Raw genomic sequence first — 16,322 nt, 5'->3', positions numbered from 1 at the left:
TTTTTTTTTGAGGAAAACATGAGGTATCAGTTGACAGATAAAACCAGAGGCATACAAAATTAAACTAAGATCCATGTCAAAAAGAGGTCCCGAGCTTCATACATTGCATACAAGGAACGGACCTACGTGAGGATCTGATACTCACAGCCCAAGTACGTCAGGTCCTTCACAGCATGTCAGTTACATAAGGCTGGGTCTTGAGTTGTCCCGACAAAGTTGTAGTGGTGCTTAGTATTTGTTGTTAGTTAGGTTGGCCGTCGTATCGAAGTTTGTATAGTGGTCGAAGTATGGAAGACCTCCTTAGTTTGTATAGCTTTTTGGTCTGATTTTCTCGTAAATTGTGTTAATAGTATACTACGGCAAAGCTCTTGCCGTTAAGAACAATAGATGAGGCTGAAAATTTGGAACACTAAGATCAAACGGGAGTTGCTTCTCAAAGTTGTGGTCATGGTTCAGCCATAAACCAGAAGTCGAGTACGGTATAAATGCAAGGGGAAAAAATGTTCCGAGGAAAATTGAAGGAATAACCATTGTCTTTTACGTTGCCACGTTTTTCTTGGCATGTCATGCTGAAGTTGTAGGAGAGCTAGACAGCTAGTAGCAGCAGGAGCAAAAAAACTTCACGGCACAGATTGACCTGTTTCCTCTTTCCACAAGATGCACTATAATCGGAGTCCAAGTAGAACTACACTTAAAGCACAACGAAGAAATTGGATGCGTCTGGGAATGAAATTTAGATAGAATAATACATTAGATAGTACCATAGGTAGTTCATACGACATATATTCCATTTACATGCTCAGTGATGCCATAAAGGCCACATTGAGTTCCATTCTAAGGTAGCACCTTATACATTTTTCTTAAGAAAGTCACCAGCTCTCTATCATAAGTCGCTTCAAGACTAAAGTCTCTGCCATGTCTTTTCCTAAACAATGTGTACTTTATCATAATGATTTGGCCAATCACGATTGCCCAAGCTAATTCTAACCAAAGCAGTCATACCAGCAACTGAATGGTTTTACACAGAGTTCAGAAACTTCTTTAATTTCCCTCAAATAGAGTTCTTCAGGTCATTCACCAGGTCCTCTTGCACCTGCTGCAGTGATGTATGCCCCTGGACATTGGGGAGGCACAGAGGTAGCAGAAACGATGCTGGCACCTGTAATTTGGAATAATGAAGAACCTTGTCAGTTGTCATATCTGCTCGTTGGACATGTAATTTTGGACTGCAAGCAGCGAGACAATACCTGCAGACGATGTACACGCAGCCCTGGGCCCTCTCGACGTACATCTTGCACTTGGGGCACCTCTGCCACCTGCTCTCCCGTGCGACCTTCCTCAGCAGCAGGTCATTCTTGTCCCGCTCGTCCTTCCCGAGCCGTTGGAACTCTGCGCAGGCAATGCCGTCATGCCATGCCACCTTGCACTGTGCACAGAACAAACGACGGCAGTGTGGGCACTTAGCTTTTGTTATCACTGCCTCACCGTGGCCACGTTCATGAACAAGCAATGCCGAGCAGTCGTTGAAGGGACAATAGAACTTGAATGACCCCAGGGCTGAGTCACAAAGCGCAGCGCCCCACCTCTGGAACAGCTGCGGCGGGATCACGTCACGGCACGCCTCCGGGTCTAATGCACCATATTTGCATCCTGGGTCAGGGCAGCCAATGGACAACACGTTATCCTCTACTTTCGCAGTAATGTACTGGCTCATGCAGCTGATGCAGAAGAGATGTTTGCACCCAGGAATAGGAAAGAGTTCCCTGACGTGCACTGCCTCCATGCATATGGTGCAGTAGAACTCATTGTTGGCCATCCCATTCACACCAGGAAAGCTTTGGCCTAGCTCCATAAGCATATCATCCAATGGCTCTTTCCCTTTTCGACTGTCCATGTCTTCAGTTGAGATCAAGGTACTATGACCCACATCGATGTTTGGATTTCCCTTTGACTTGCACAATGATTGACAAGTAGACACCACACGCCGGATGCACCTCTGCAACTTATTCTCCCCCACAGCCTTCTTCAGAAGCAGGTCATCTCGCCCCTGTTCTTCATTCCTGAGCCGCTGGAAATCTTCACATGTGACACCGTAGTGCCATGCCACCTTGCACCGTGCACAAAACATCCGGGAGCAGTGTGGGCACTCAGCTTTCCTTATTGCTGCATCGCGAGGGCCACATTCGTTGACCAGCAGCACAGAGCAGTCCATGAAGGGGCAGTAGAACTTGAATGCACCCAGTGCCGAGTCACAGAGTGCAGTGCCCCACCTCTGGAATAGCTGCAGTGGGATAATGTCACGGCAGGCCTCTGGGTCCAGTAAACCATCCTTGCACCCGGGTTCTGGGCATCCAATGGAGAACACATTATCCTCAACCTTCGTAGTGATGTACTGGTTCATGCAACCAACACAGAAAAGGTGTGTGCACCCAGCAATGGGAAAGAGGTCTTTGAGGTCTACTGCCTCCATGCATATGGTGCAGTAGAACTCGCTGCGGGCCATCACATTGGCACCCTGAGAGCATTGGCCCAGCTCCTGAAGCATAGCAATAAATGGCTTTTTCCCCTTGCAGTTGTCCATGTCTCCGATTGAGATTAAGGAAGTATGACCCACATTAATCCCTTGATGTGTCTCTAACATTTGCAAAGATTGACAGGAGCCCACAGGATTAGGTTGCGCCATGCTCTCCTCCCTGATCTTCCTCGGTAGCAGGTCATCTAGTCTCCCCTCATCATTCCTGAGCCTCTGGAAATCTTCACAGGTGACGTCGTAGTGCCATGACACCTTGCACTGCACACAGAACATCCTGGAGCAGCATGGGCACTCAGCTTTCCTTATTGCTGCCTCACATTGTCCATGTTCATCGACCAGCAGTGCCGAGCAGTCCTTGAAGGGGCAGTAGAACATGAATTCCCCCAGCACCGAGTCACAGAGTGCAACGCCCCACCTCTGGAACAGCTGCAGTGGGATCACATCTTGGCAAGCCTCTGGATACAGTGTACCATCCTTGCATCCCGGTTGAGGGCAGCCGATGGACACCACGTTATCTTCAACCTTGGCAGTAATGTACTGGCTCAGACAGCCGATGCAGAAGAGGTGGGTGCACCCGGGAACAGGGAAGACCTCTCTGACATGTACCGTCTCCATGCACATGTCGCAGTAGAACTCGCCGCTGGCCATCGCATTTGTGCCACGGGAGCATTGGCCTAGCTCCTGAAGCATAACATCCAATGGTTCTTTCCCTTTGCCACTGCCTATGTCTTCCATTGAGATCAAAGGGCTATGACCCACATCGACCCCCTGATGTGTCTCTGACTTGCACAAAGATTCACAAGATGTGACCGCACACCTGGGCCGTCCGGTGGCCTCTGTCTCGGGTGTATATTGCCAAAGGCAGGCAATGCAGATGATATGATCACAGTTGTCAGGTTTCCACGACGCTTCCAGCGACGGGATCACCAATTTGCAAACAGCACAGAACCTTTCTGGGTGAGTTGAGAAGCGGAGAACCTCTTCAGCATGTGGATCCTCGGGCAGCACCAAGTCGCAAGCTAACTTGTAAATCAGGTCCAGCATTGTTGTAGCTATGTTGCTTTGCTCACTCAGTTGGAAGCGAATGAGCACCCAGCGGAGGTCTCTGCTACAAAGGAAATTCAGGTTGTGAGCACGGTTCTTTACATCAAAGGAACGAGAAGGTTACTGCATATGCTGGTATGTGCATAGTAAAAGCTTTAGACTAAGGCCCTGTTTAGATCTTTACCCTTAAACCCCGTAAACGCAAAAAAAATGTCACATTGAATGTTTTAACACATGCATAGAGTACGAAATGAAGTCTATTTACAAAACTTTTTGCATGAATGGGCTGTAAATCGCGAGACGAATCTAATGAGCCTACTTAATCCATAATCTGCAACAGTGATGCTACAGTAACCATCCGCTAATTATGGATTAATTAGCATCATTAGATTCGTCTCGCGATTTACAACCCATCTGTGTAAAAAATTTTGTAAATAAACTTCATTTAGTACTTCAAATTAGTAAGATTCCATCGCAAAATTTTTTGCGTTGGAACTAAACACAGCCTAAAGATGCAGCAAGAAGCAACTTAAGCGTGACGTCTGACCATAGTCACAGGATTCGGGGTCGATGCCTCGTCCCACGACCCGGGAACGCCGTTCCGATTCGAGGGTCGAGGTCGAAGAGAGTCAGTGTCCCATTCAAGGTTGGATCGCGTCCCGGTTTGAGAGGGGTCACAGCCCCATTACTAGCAGATTTAATTGGGATAAGAAGGTTAAGGACAATAGATTGGTGTGTTTTTTGTTAGATAATGAGCCGAGTACATGTACTATGGTCTAAATGTACTCTTTTTATACATTTCTTATATGCTTGTGCAGATTAGTTTCTTCATTAGCAGCACATATATATAGTTTTTGACTTTTTGTCCTTTTAAAGACGCATCGACCCGAAGATATCGACCCGGATGAATCAGGGTCGCGTTCCACATAATAATTTATCATTTCATAGAGGTATACCCCTTCGTACCACAATTTTATAAAGTGACGACCCTCGACCCCGTTGCTCGACCCGGTCGACCCATGAACTCTGTGACTATGCGTCTGACACAGATTTGGTGGGGAGAAAGACAGTACAATCTGGTGGGGAGAACGAGCAGAAACGAGGAATGGTGAACTCCTTGGAGGCATACCGCCAAGCACGTGGTGTGCGCTCACGTACGGCCTCGCAACAAGAACGCGTCCTACATTCCGCGACAACCAGGCGGACGAAGTTCCACTGAACCGAATTCCGATCAGAAGGAATTCCACCAGAGAGCGGAAGCCATAAGGGCAAAGAGCGCGCTAGCTCCTCGCAGTCATATCGTCAAGGACTTGGCGTGCGCCCACCCGAGCACACCAATCCGCACACGCGCGGACCCCACCCCGTTCCCAGCGCTGCCACACCGGCCGGCGCCAGCTGCGGCGACCGGGATGAACTCGCCTGAACCCCCCAAACCCCCATCAAGATCACGGCTTTAGCGGCACGCAGAAGGGGGGTTTTCTCGCGTGCGTACCAGTGCCTGGGCGCCTCCGCGTGCCCGCTCCCAGTCCCAGCGGTGGGCCGGGCCCCGTGGCGCGAAACCTTGGAGCGGGTCGCCACCGGCGCGCGCGGCGGCGATCGGCCACGGAGCGAGCGGAGGCCAGGGCGCTATCGGGATGCGCCGTACGTGGAAACGAAGGGGCTGGTCGGGTCGGCTGCCTCGGCGCTCTGCTGAGGCGGCCTGCCGATCGATCACCCTGCTGCCGAAGTTACCTGGGCCGGCCGGTCGGTCGCTTTCAGCGAGCGCCCGCTCTCATGCAGTGCCTGCACGCGCTAATCCTTTGGACTAGCGACGAGATAGAGACGCGTGTCTGCTAATTTGTGGCAACCCCCCCTGGTTCAAGATTTATGGCATGTTTGCATAAGTATAGCATCTATTAGCTTCTATTAGCCTCTTTGTCTGGGTACGGCGTTTGTTACTTCGGATCGCAATCAGGAGAAGAATAAAGCATCAACAAGATCAGGAGGAGAATAATTCGATTCAAATTCACGTATATATTAGAAGAGGGTGAGTGTTGGCGCCAATCTAGAGCCAACACACGAACACACTTAATCGCGCAGCGAGCGACGGCACAATTTGCAGCGCCGATGCTCCGACCGGTCTGACCGGTCGGAGTAACCGGTCAGACCGGTTCGCCGGTGCAGAACGGCAAAATCCGACGAACGCTCACCCGGGAGGGACCCCGTCAGGGCAAACGCGCGTAGGGTTGTTCTAGGATCGGCAGGCCACCTAGAACGCCTTCAGACGTCGTGGAGACGAAGGAAGAACAACAGAAAAGGGTTGGAAAGAGCTAGGGTTTAGAGACAAAAGCAAAGGCAATAAACATAAAGAAAAGTAATGTATTGATGTATTTTGATCGATTGGATCTCTCAATCGGCCGTGGCCCTTTATATTTATAGGGTGGGTGGACTTGTCCCGCAAGAAATCCTATTACAAGATCTAAATCTATGAAAATCTCTAGTTGTACTCGGACTCTGCTTGGACCGGTCGGCTCCTGCCGAATCGGCTACATCGTCAAAGACCGGTCAGACCGCCTGGAGCGACCCGTCAGACCGGTTGGTCTAGTCTGCTGCCAATTTTGATCATCAACATATGCCCCCATGTTCTTTGGCAAAGCTTGCGTGCCAAAGAACACTCTTCTGGACCAAAATTATCTAAAGGCGATGATCAATGATACATCGGCCATTTTTTGTGCTAAGGGCGATAAAAAATATCGGCCATGTCTTGCTTTCCTTCAAGTTGATGATGAATCAATTTGCTTCGGTCTCCAAACTTTCTTCATGACTATTGGCTTTGTTGGCTTGACCTCCACTTCTTGCCCCGTCGTTTCTTGCTTTCGTAAATGTTGCAATCTTCGCTTTTGAGTGTGAGATAAACCGGAGGGACACCACTTCGGCTGGAAGTATTTTGAATCTTTTTTCACGTCCTTCTCACCCTCTTTGCTGCAATTAAGCTCTTTTTCGACCAGATTATTGCTAATCAGTCTTTGTGGAATACAATTTGGATATATAGAAGGATATTGAATATAATAGGGCTGCATATACATCCTACTATAATCCAAAGGTGTATAATAACAAGGATACGACCAGAACCATGGAGCGATCGGCTCAAAATTTGGCATAACAACACAATTACCTTGATGTATGCGAGAATCCGATTGCTCACTGGATGTTGACGTTGACTTGGTACCCTTGGCTTCATCTGACCGTTTCTTGTGCCTCTGAACAATTCCATCTTTCTCATACTTGGCCAGGAGCTTTTTGAAGTTCGACCTTGTTCTAAATTTGGTCAAGGAGGAATTTCCAGAGTCACTGGGAGTACCGGTCAGACCGGTCTGGGGACCGGTCAGACCGCCCTGTGGACCGGTCAGACCGTTCGACGCACCGGTCTGACCGGTTAGATTGCTGCCGGTCTTATTTTCTTTGCATTGCCCCCCGAGTGTTGATGTTCTCGTTGAAGCTCGAGGAGTCTTGTTCTGCAGCACCCTTTTCTCATGTCTTTCCTCACCAACCACCACATTTTTCCCTTTAGTCGATTCGGCTTGATGCGGCCGAATCAATATTTTTGGATTTGACAACTCAAGTGTATGAACGGGAAAAGGATTTTGATCAATTTGCATCGCAGAAATAACCAATCGTCCTTCATTTATAGCCGATTGTATTTGTCTACGAAGAACATTGCAATCATTAGTGGCATGAGAAAAAGTATTGTGTAACTTACAATATGCACGCCGCTTCAATTCCTCCGCTGATGGAATAGTGTGAGAGAACTTAATCTTCCCAAGCTTTGCTAATTCATCAAAAATTCTATCACACTTTGTCACATCAAAGGTGAATTTAATCTCATCTTGCCGATTTTTAGAAATCGGCTTTAAAGAAGTACAAGTGCTAGGCTTATCACTAGATGACCATACAAATTCAGCAGCATATACTTCATTACCCTCATCGTCTGAAGATTCTCCTTGTAGCATATGCATACCAAGACGATCGGGTTTAAACTTAGACTCTTTGCTTCGGCTTTCTTGAGCCAAAGCCCTCTGCAACACTTGATTAACAGTTAGAAACTCATATCCCTTTAATTTTTCTTTAATATGAGACCTCAAACCATTAAGAGCTAATTCGGCCAGATCCTTTTCAGAAATAACCAAACTATAACATCGGTTTTTTGTATCTCTAAATCTTCTAATAAATTCAGCAACAGACTCATCATGCTTTTGCTTAACCGATGTTAAATGACATAGCCTCAACTCATTTTCACCGTTATAAAAATGATCATGAAATTTACTCTCTAATTGAGACCATGTTTGCACAGAATTAGGAGCTAATGCCGAAAACCATGAAAAAGCAGTGCCAAATAAAGACAAAGGGAACATTCTAATTTTCAAATGATCAAGACTCCCATAAATTCCCATTTGTGCATTAAATTGACTAACATGCTCCCATGTAGTTCTACTATCCTCCCCAGTAAATTTAATAAATTCTGGTATTCTAAAATTCTGAGGATAAGGAATAGAATCAAAACTCTCAGGATACGGCTTTTGACAGACTAGAGTTTTGTCCTTCAATTCTACGCCGAAAGTTTCTTTGAACATGACAGCCAAATCTTTCTTATGTTTCTCAAGTATTTGATTAAAATAAGAATTATTTGGCCTCTGAACATTGGCGCTAGAACTATTCGGCATTTGCGGTGTATGATTCGGCTGTGTATATGGTGTCTGCTGCGAATAACCATGGTTTGGCATTGCACCATATGAATAGCCCGAACTTTGGGGAGGCATAGTATACGGATTATAAGTCATAGTGGCGTATGGAGGAACACCATAACTAGTAAACACATTTGCTCGGCTAAAATCAGCCTGAACAGGAGGCATACTAGTAATAGGTTCAGGAGACAACTGATACGCCACCAGAGCACCAGGACCGGTCTGACCGGTCGGGAAACCGGTCTGACCGGTTGGAACCGGCCCACCGAGACCGGTCTGACCGGTTTGTGCAACCGGTCTGACCGTTCCATTCGCATTGCACTGCTCTGGAGGTTTCTGACCATCAAAAAAATTCATCGGCATGCCGTACTGTGGTGCAGGTATTGCCGATGATTCAGGATGCATAGTATTATGATAAAAAGTGCCATCCATATTAGGTCTAGGGGTACCACTATCATCAATCAAAGGTTGCTTGCCTAATGATTTATCAATCATATTTTGAACAGTAGCAAGAATCTTTTCTTGACCATTAACCACCAATTGAGAAATTTGCTCTAAAGTAGGAGGTGTTGTAGCACTTACAGTAGCACTTGATTTGGCTTGCTCATCTTCATCCGAAAGAATGACCACCTCCTTGTCTTTAGAGATATCACCCTTCCGATTCTTGGAGAAGTGAGACAAGAACCACCGACGCTTTTCTTCAAGTTCTTTTTCCTTGCGCCGCTTGTTCTCCTCTTCACACTCCTTTATGAAGGCTTCATAAGCTTGACGATCCTCGAGCGGCAATTCATCAACAGACGGTCTGCTGATGTTATCGGGATCGATCTCACCAGGATTTGACAGCTTCACCATGGTAGTAGATGGAGTAGATTAGATCGGTTTTACAACCAAGATCTTTCTTCCCCAGTGGAGTCGCCAAAATATGTTGGCGCCAATCTAGAGCCAACACAAGAACGCACTTGATCGCGCAGCGAGCGACGGCACAATTTGCAGCGCCGATGCTCAGACCGGTCAGACCGGTCGGAGTAACCGGTCAGACCGGTTCGCCGGTGCAGAACGGCGAAATCCGACGAACGCTCGCCCGGGAGGGACCCCGTCAGGGCAAACGCACGTAGGGTTGTTCTAGGATCGGCAGGCCACCTAGAACGTTTTCAGACGTCGCGGAGACGAAGGAAGAAACAGAAAAGGGTTGGAAAGAGCTAGGGTTTAGAGACAAAAGCAAAGGCAATAAACTTAAAGAAAAATAATGTATTGATGTATTTTGATCGATTGGATCTCTCAATTGGCCGTGACCTTTTATATTTATAGGGTGGGTGGACTTGTCCCGCAAGAAATCCTATTACAAGATCTAAATCTATGAAAATCTCTAGTTGTACTCGGACTCTGCTTGGACCGGTCAGACCGGTCAGACCTATCGGTCAGACCGGTCGGCTCCTGCCGAATCGGCTACATCGTCAAAGACCGGTCAGACCGCCTGGAGCGACCGGTCAGACCGGTTGGTCTAGTCTGCTGCCAATTTTGATCGTCAACAGTGAGTCTACTTGCGTGTTTTTAATTGCGCTCCACTTTTTCTTGCTTTATGCAACTTTTGTACCGTTTCAAACAAAAAATCACCTACCTAGTTAAAAATGATTTAACAGTGCGGCCAGAAAAGAACGTCCAAAGATGATTTAACGATGCGCGTCCGTGGCTTTATTTGCTTTTTGGATCTGGGAGATGGACAGGCAAGTCAAAAGTATGCATATTGTCTTGAAAAAAAAGTACTATGCATATTAGTATCACACAAAAAGCATGTACCCTGCGGCCAATGGGAACTTGACAACGCAAGGTGACTCGGAATAAACCTTTCCCCTTTGCGGTGGCCAGTGGGTTCGAGCACCAGCAGGCAGCAACCACTGTCTGCTTCGACTTGGACGCGTCCATCTCCATCCACCGTCTTCAGCTACCGTTTCGGGCATCAGATTTGCCACATCTCCAGCTAGCTATACCAGCGGGACCTCCGACCCCATCAAAACAGGCTCAGGCGCCGCGTGTGTGGTTGGGCGCGGAGGACGCTACGTCATTACACAACCAGCAGTGAAGGAAACATTAACCTATGCCCTTGTGCAGTTCAAATTGAAAAAAATGGTTTGCCCCCCGAGTCATGTTTCAATGACCAAAGTACAGATACCAGTTTCCAACTTGCAACACAGACCAGCCATTAGATTTGAAATATTTAATTGGCACCAACTAAACTGAATGACCCATCCATTTATATGAAAGTACTCTGGATCTCAGAAGTTTCTGTTGACACCGTTTTTTGACACGTATCAAGGAAGGTGATTTTTATAAAGAGGAGGTGGCCGATTTAGAAGAAATAAAAAGTTATACAGTGTTGGAATCGGCCGATGGAGTCCGTCCGATGGGCCAGAAGAATATGCTTTGAAGATGCTGATCCGCTAGTTTTGGTATCCGGCCGATGGAGAGTTGTCGATGAAGTCAAGGGAGGAGGGGAGGATCCGGACTCTACGAGAATCTTGATGATTCGGTTGTAGTATTTAAAGTAGTTTATCTTTAGATGGTCTTTTCTTTTAAGTCAAGTAATGTTTGTCGTAATCGGCTAGGACTTGATAGCGCTAGACTATATGTATCAGTTGTAAGGGACCGGAAAGATTTGATACACATCCAATACAACAAACTTTACAATTCCTTTGCATTTTTTCGACGACTTCGCCTTTTCTCTTTTTTTCAACGAGTTCTTTCAAGTTGATCAAGGACGCCTCACATTCGAGCGAATTGATTTGCTGGTGAGTTTTCGTTTTACCGAGTATATTTGAGCTTTAGCTACCGGGCGCATCACTGTGGCTTCGTTCAAATCTATTCAAAAGTTATCGAGTTCATCTAGGCTTTGACTTCCGGGCGCATCGCTGTCGTCTCGTCTAGATTTATTCACCAATTATCGATATCGGCTAGATTTATAGGTTTTCCTATGCTTTTTGGCCATTATCACATCTAAAAACATACTAGATCGGCTTTAGGTTTTGAAGTGACACTTTTGTTATCTCAAGAGCCGTTTTAGATCTATTTTTAGCTTTGCATCATCTAAGTTACACATTCGTAGCTTAGATCTTGTCATACATACACAATCGGCTGTTCAAAGCCGGTTTTGTCGTTTAGTGTATTGGCTGATCCTGCCGATACGCTCGTTTATTACGTGCTTGCATTTAATATCTTTTTGTCGTCTATAGTATCGGCAAAACTTGCCGATACGCCCATCTGAGAGATATTCGGAATCCCAGCCGATACGCTCTCGAATTTGACTTTGTTTTCTCCCTTGTCAATTTCAGGTCAAATTGACTGGCACGCTTGGTTGACTTTTCCGTACTTGGCGAACACTTGTCTTCGGATTCCAGTGTGTTGATTTTTGCATCAACACATCTTTTGGCACGCCCGGTGGGACTCGAAAAGCTTCAACATGGTGGAACTTACTGATAAATCTACAGTTAGTGAAGAAAACCAGATTCATGTTCCTGAAAATAAGCTCAAAGAAGAACAAAAGAAGGAATATGAAGAGCTGGTGGAGAGATTAAAGTGTGAACGCCTCAAATCATACAACGTCAACAGATATGGTGAGTATGGTGAGGTGATCAAGAAGTTTGATCTTCCATCTTTCCAGCCATTAACAGTCTCAACGTGAAAGCAAGATGATAGACGCAGTTGGCCAGGCTGTGGCACAAGACTTTATCAACAGTGCAACAGTCTTGGGCAACACGGTGCCCAATGCAGTGGTCAAGACTTTTGCTGAAGACACGTTACCAGGGTGCATGGGTCCTTACTATATACAACCAGATCAGATGCAATATACTCCCTTGGAGGTGTCTATGGCAGCAGCCCTGTCGGCTCAAAATAGCCAGGCAGGAATAAGCAATAGCCAAACTCCACCCCAGATGACTACTGCAACATCGGCAGGTACAACAGATCCTATCTACTCAACCACGCCGTCGATTGCTACAACTGTGCAAGGTGGATCTGCGTCTGTATTTCCTAAAGAATGGGATCCTGCTACTGGGTATGGTATGCATCCGGATTTCTTTTCTACGCCATCCAAGATGCAGTTTAATGCATCAGCTTCTCAGCCAATAGCCTCTCAGCCTGATCCATCGGACGTACAGCCGATGGGGTGAACAGCAGGATGCATTGGCAACACAGCTGAATGCACAAGGCGCATAGAGGCCACAACAGATGGCACAAGTTAATGCATCGGCACCACCGCCGATGACCCCACAACAGCGTCTTGCTATCCTGCTCCAACCCCAGTCTCCCTCAGAAGTGTTATTGTCGCAATCTCCGCATCAGAAGGGAATCAACTGGGCATTCCACAATCAAACAACTGGACAGATACGGTGTGTCAATGTGCCGTACATGGATATTGCTGGTCAACAATCGGCAAGTCCATTGGCTCCACAGCCGACGATGACTCAGCAGACACCTAATTGGATAGCTCAGCAAGCCCGACAGATGCAATCGGCTGGACAGTCGATGAACCATGTAGCTCAACAACTTGCGATGATGACCAATGCAGCGAGTACGGTTTCCCCTCAGCGAATGCCAATAGTTGAGCCGCAAGTTGATTGGAGCACAAAGATAGCTGAAGTGATGAGGGGGCAGTTTGGTTTGAGGCCAAAGCAACAATCCGTCATGTACAAGACTCCCTATCCTCCGGCTTATGATCAGATTCCTCTCCCACACAAGTACAAGATGCCTGGCTTCACGAAGTTTTCAGGGCAGGGAGAAGTTTCTACGATGAAACATTTTAATAGGTTCCTTCTACAGTTGGGAGAAGCGGGCAACCAGGATGCACTCAGAGTCCGTTTGTTGTCCTTGTCTTTGTCTGGATCGGCCTTTGCTTGGTTCACCACTTTTCCAGCAAACTCCATATTATATTGGGCCGATCTAGAGAGAAAATTTCATCAGTTCTTCTCTGGGATTACTGAGTTAAAGTTGACCGATTTGACCAGCTTGATACAAAGAAACGATGAATCAGTTGCTGCTTTTATCCAAAGGTTCAGAGATGTCAAGAACCGATGTTACAGTTTGGTTCTGTCCGATCAGCAGTTGGCCGATGTAGCATTTAATGGACTCTTGCTGCACATTAAAGATAAATATGCATCGCAGGAGTTTGAAAGCATTAGCCAGATCACGAGTCGGATGACAGGAGAGACTCGATCCTATGAGTCCAAGAAGCCTTTTCAGAAGAAGATCAACTATGCGAAATATTCTGCTAATGATGAGTCTGAAGAGGAGCAAGAAACGGTCGCATCGACTGAGTGGATACAGAACAGCAAAAAGCCGGTGACATGTCCGTTTGGGAAGAGAGAGCCCGAGTCATATCGATTTGACATCACCAAAGCCGACAAGATTTTTGACTTGTTATTGTTGGAAGGATTGATCAAGTTGAAGCCATATCACAAGATTCCATCGGAGGACGAGCTCAAGAATATAAAGTACTGCAAGTGGCACAACACCACATCGCATGATACAAATGAGTGCAAGGTCTTCCGACAGCAGATTCAGATGGCTTTTGAACAAGGGAGATTGAAGTTTGAGACTCCCAAAAAGACGATGAAGATCGACGGACATCCTTTCACCACAAACATGGTTGATGTGACCAGAGATGAAGGTTCTCCTCAAGCCAAGATTCTAACGTCATCAACGGCCAAGAAATCTGGAACTGTTGATCCTAAAGCGCAGATAGCGGCCGATGATGTCAAAGGAAAGGGTCCGATGAAGGATGCTGAACGATCATCGGCACCATGTAGACGTGTAATGTCTCAAATGCTGTTGAACAAGTTTTAGCCTGATCATGAAAGGCAGCAGCGTAGAGAAGAAGAAGAGCGACGCGAGCAAGATCTTTGGAGGTGTCCTTTCTTTGTCTACTGCTGGGAAGAAGGGTTGACATTGCCATCGGCATATGATTGTTCCGAATGCAATGGTCAAGGCAGCCGATCATATGAAAGGTCACGTCCTGAGCCCTATCGGCGTGAGCGCACTCCTATGCATGATCGTCTAGGAAAAAGAGTATCGGTGCATGATCGACTGGGGGCAGGACAATGCTATGTGATCCTGCTGGGAGAAGAGTATCTGTATATGACCGGTTAGAACAGATGGTCGATGACAGAGTATAAGATGATCAGCCGATGCGGAGAAATCCAGAACGTGAGTCTGATCGCACGGATCAATCTCAATGGTGCCCAGGAGGTTTGACCAGGTCTCAGAAGCGATGTGTTCAGAGGTTACGCCAGCTGGAGATCATTGAGGAAGAACAAGAAAAGAAACTGCACAAGAAAGGGATCTGGTCACAAGTTTGGCGTGCTAAACCCAGAGCCGATAGTGATCAAAATTATGGATCATCGGCTGCGCCAATTAATATGGTTTTCATAATGCCGAAAGAGTTTATGGTGCCAGATGATGAAGATCATGAACCAGAATTAGAAAAAGCCATGGCACAGTTAAATTTGGAACCATTGCTAGCAACATTTGAGAAGCTAGAAGATGATAAGAGGCAGCATCTTAAGGCACTGTTCCTGAAAGGATTCGTTGATGGAAAGCCTGTTACGAAGATGTTGGTTGATGGAGGTGCAGCCGTAAATATAATGTCCTATGTTATGTTGCGCAAGCTTGGAAAGAATCAGGATGATCCGACGAAGACTGATATGATGCTTAAGGATTTTGAAGGAGTTGTATCTCCTGCTTTAGGGGCATTATGCGTCGATCTCACAATTGGCAGTCAGACCCTTCCTACTACTTTCTTTGTTATTAATGGCAAAGGTTCATATAGTTTACTGTTGGGTCGGGACAGGATACATGCCAATTGTTACATTCCATCTACTATGCATCAATGTTTGATTCAGTGGGTTGACGATACTGTTGAATTAGTATCGGCTGATTCGTCATTCAGCGTGGCATCGGCTGAAGCCCATATAGTTAGTTATGATCGGATGAATTGTCTTTCTGGTCAAGCATGGGAGAAGGATTTCTTTCGGATGGCTGATTATGAAGTCACATCGGTGAAGTCAGGAGATTCTTCGGATGAGTCTTGATCAAAGAGGGGTATGGCCGATTGTAGTATTGGCCGGATTTTGTAAATTATAGCCAATACTAGAAAGTATTGCCTTTAGTGCAAAAAATATGTGAAAGCCGATTTGCAAGTCAGATGCATTGATTGCAACATAGCCGACACGATATGAGTCGCCCTTAGAGCAATAAATCATAAAGACAAGTTTCTAGGTTGAGATTAAGTTGCCTGCCGATTCTGAAAATTACACAAGATGTTTTTACAGTAATCCTAGAGCTTCCCAGATTACTTTTATCGCGCGCAGGTGGATTTGATCAATGTTTTCAATTACTTGGTTGTTATCTATTGATGAGCCATAAATCGGCCGCAAACTCTTGTGAAGTTGATATGCTTGACGAGCATGCTTTTGCTTATCTTCCTCGAGTTTGGCAATGGCCGGTGGAATCTGAGAAAGATCGTGATCTGCGATCTATTTCTTGGTTTACCCGATTAAGTTTTTGCAGAAGACGATCCCGTTCAGCTTCCAATGCTGCCTTATTTCTTAGAATGCTGGCCTGGGTATCATTCACATATTTGATCTCACTAATGGCCGATTCTGCTAAAGCTTTGAAGTTATCCCTTTGCTTGATGATTTCTTCCTGCTGAAGACGATCGGCGAGTTGTTTCTGGGCCTTGTTGAATTATGCACGATGACTCTCGATAAAGGCTGCAGGAATTAATGTCTCTTCGATCGGTTCTGGAAGCTTACCCTCCAGTTCTTCCAAGATGGCTCGGATCGGCTGTGCATTCTTGATTAGTTGGCCGATGTCTTGATTCAGAAGCTGAAGAGATTCTTGGAGTTTGGCCTTGATTTCATCCGACAATACAACTGAATCGGCCGATGTTGCTTCTTCTCCTTCTTCCTGGGGAATGGCTCCAATTTGAAAAGAAAACAGACTATTGTCTGGAGATTCTTGTGCCTGACAGGGAG

General features: G+C 46.3%; 1 protein-coding gene across 2 annotated transcripts; it reads right to left on the bottom strand.

Annotated features, from left to right (window-relative positions):
* Positions 1-721: 721 nt before the first annotated feature.
* On the bottom strand, positions 722-5,334 carry LOC120660678. Of its 2 annotated transcripts, none has more exons than XM_039939294.1 (3): positions 5,070-5,334; positions 1,248-3,641; positions 722-1,159 (listed from the first exon to the last, which is right to left on the bottom strand). In XM_039939294.1, exons 2-3 carry the CDS (start codon positions 3,575-3,577, stop codon positions 1,075-1,077), a joined length of 2,415 nt encoding a protein of 804 aa, XP_039795228.1. In that variant the 5' UTR covers positions 3,578-3,641; positions 5,070-5,334; the 3' UTR covers positions 722-1,074. The 2 variants fall into 2 exon arrangements, with proteins under 2 accessions (XP_039795228.1, XP_039795227.1); XM_039939293.1 differs by having other exon boundaries at positions 1,248-3,638.
* Positions 5,335-16,322: the final 10,988 nt, after the last annotated feature.

The sequence above is a fragment of the Panicum virgatum genome, chromosome 2N, assembly GCF_016808335.1.
Source record: "Panicum virgatum strain AP13 chromosome 2N, P.virgatum_v5, whole genome shotgun sequence".
NCBI classification, from domain to species: domain Eukaryota; kingdom Viridiplantae; phylum Streptophyta; class Magnoliopsida; order Poales; family Poaceae; genus Panicum; species Panicum virgatum.
Note: the sequence above shows the minus strand (reverse complement) of the source record. Positions and strands in the feature narration are given on the sequence as shown.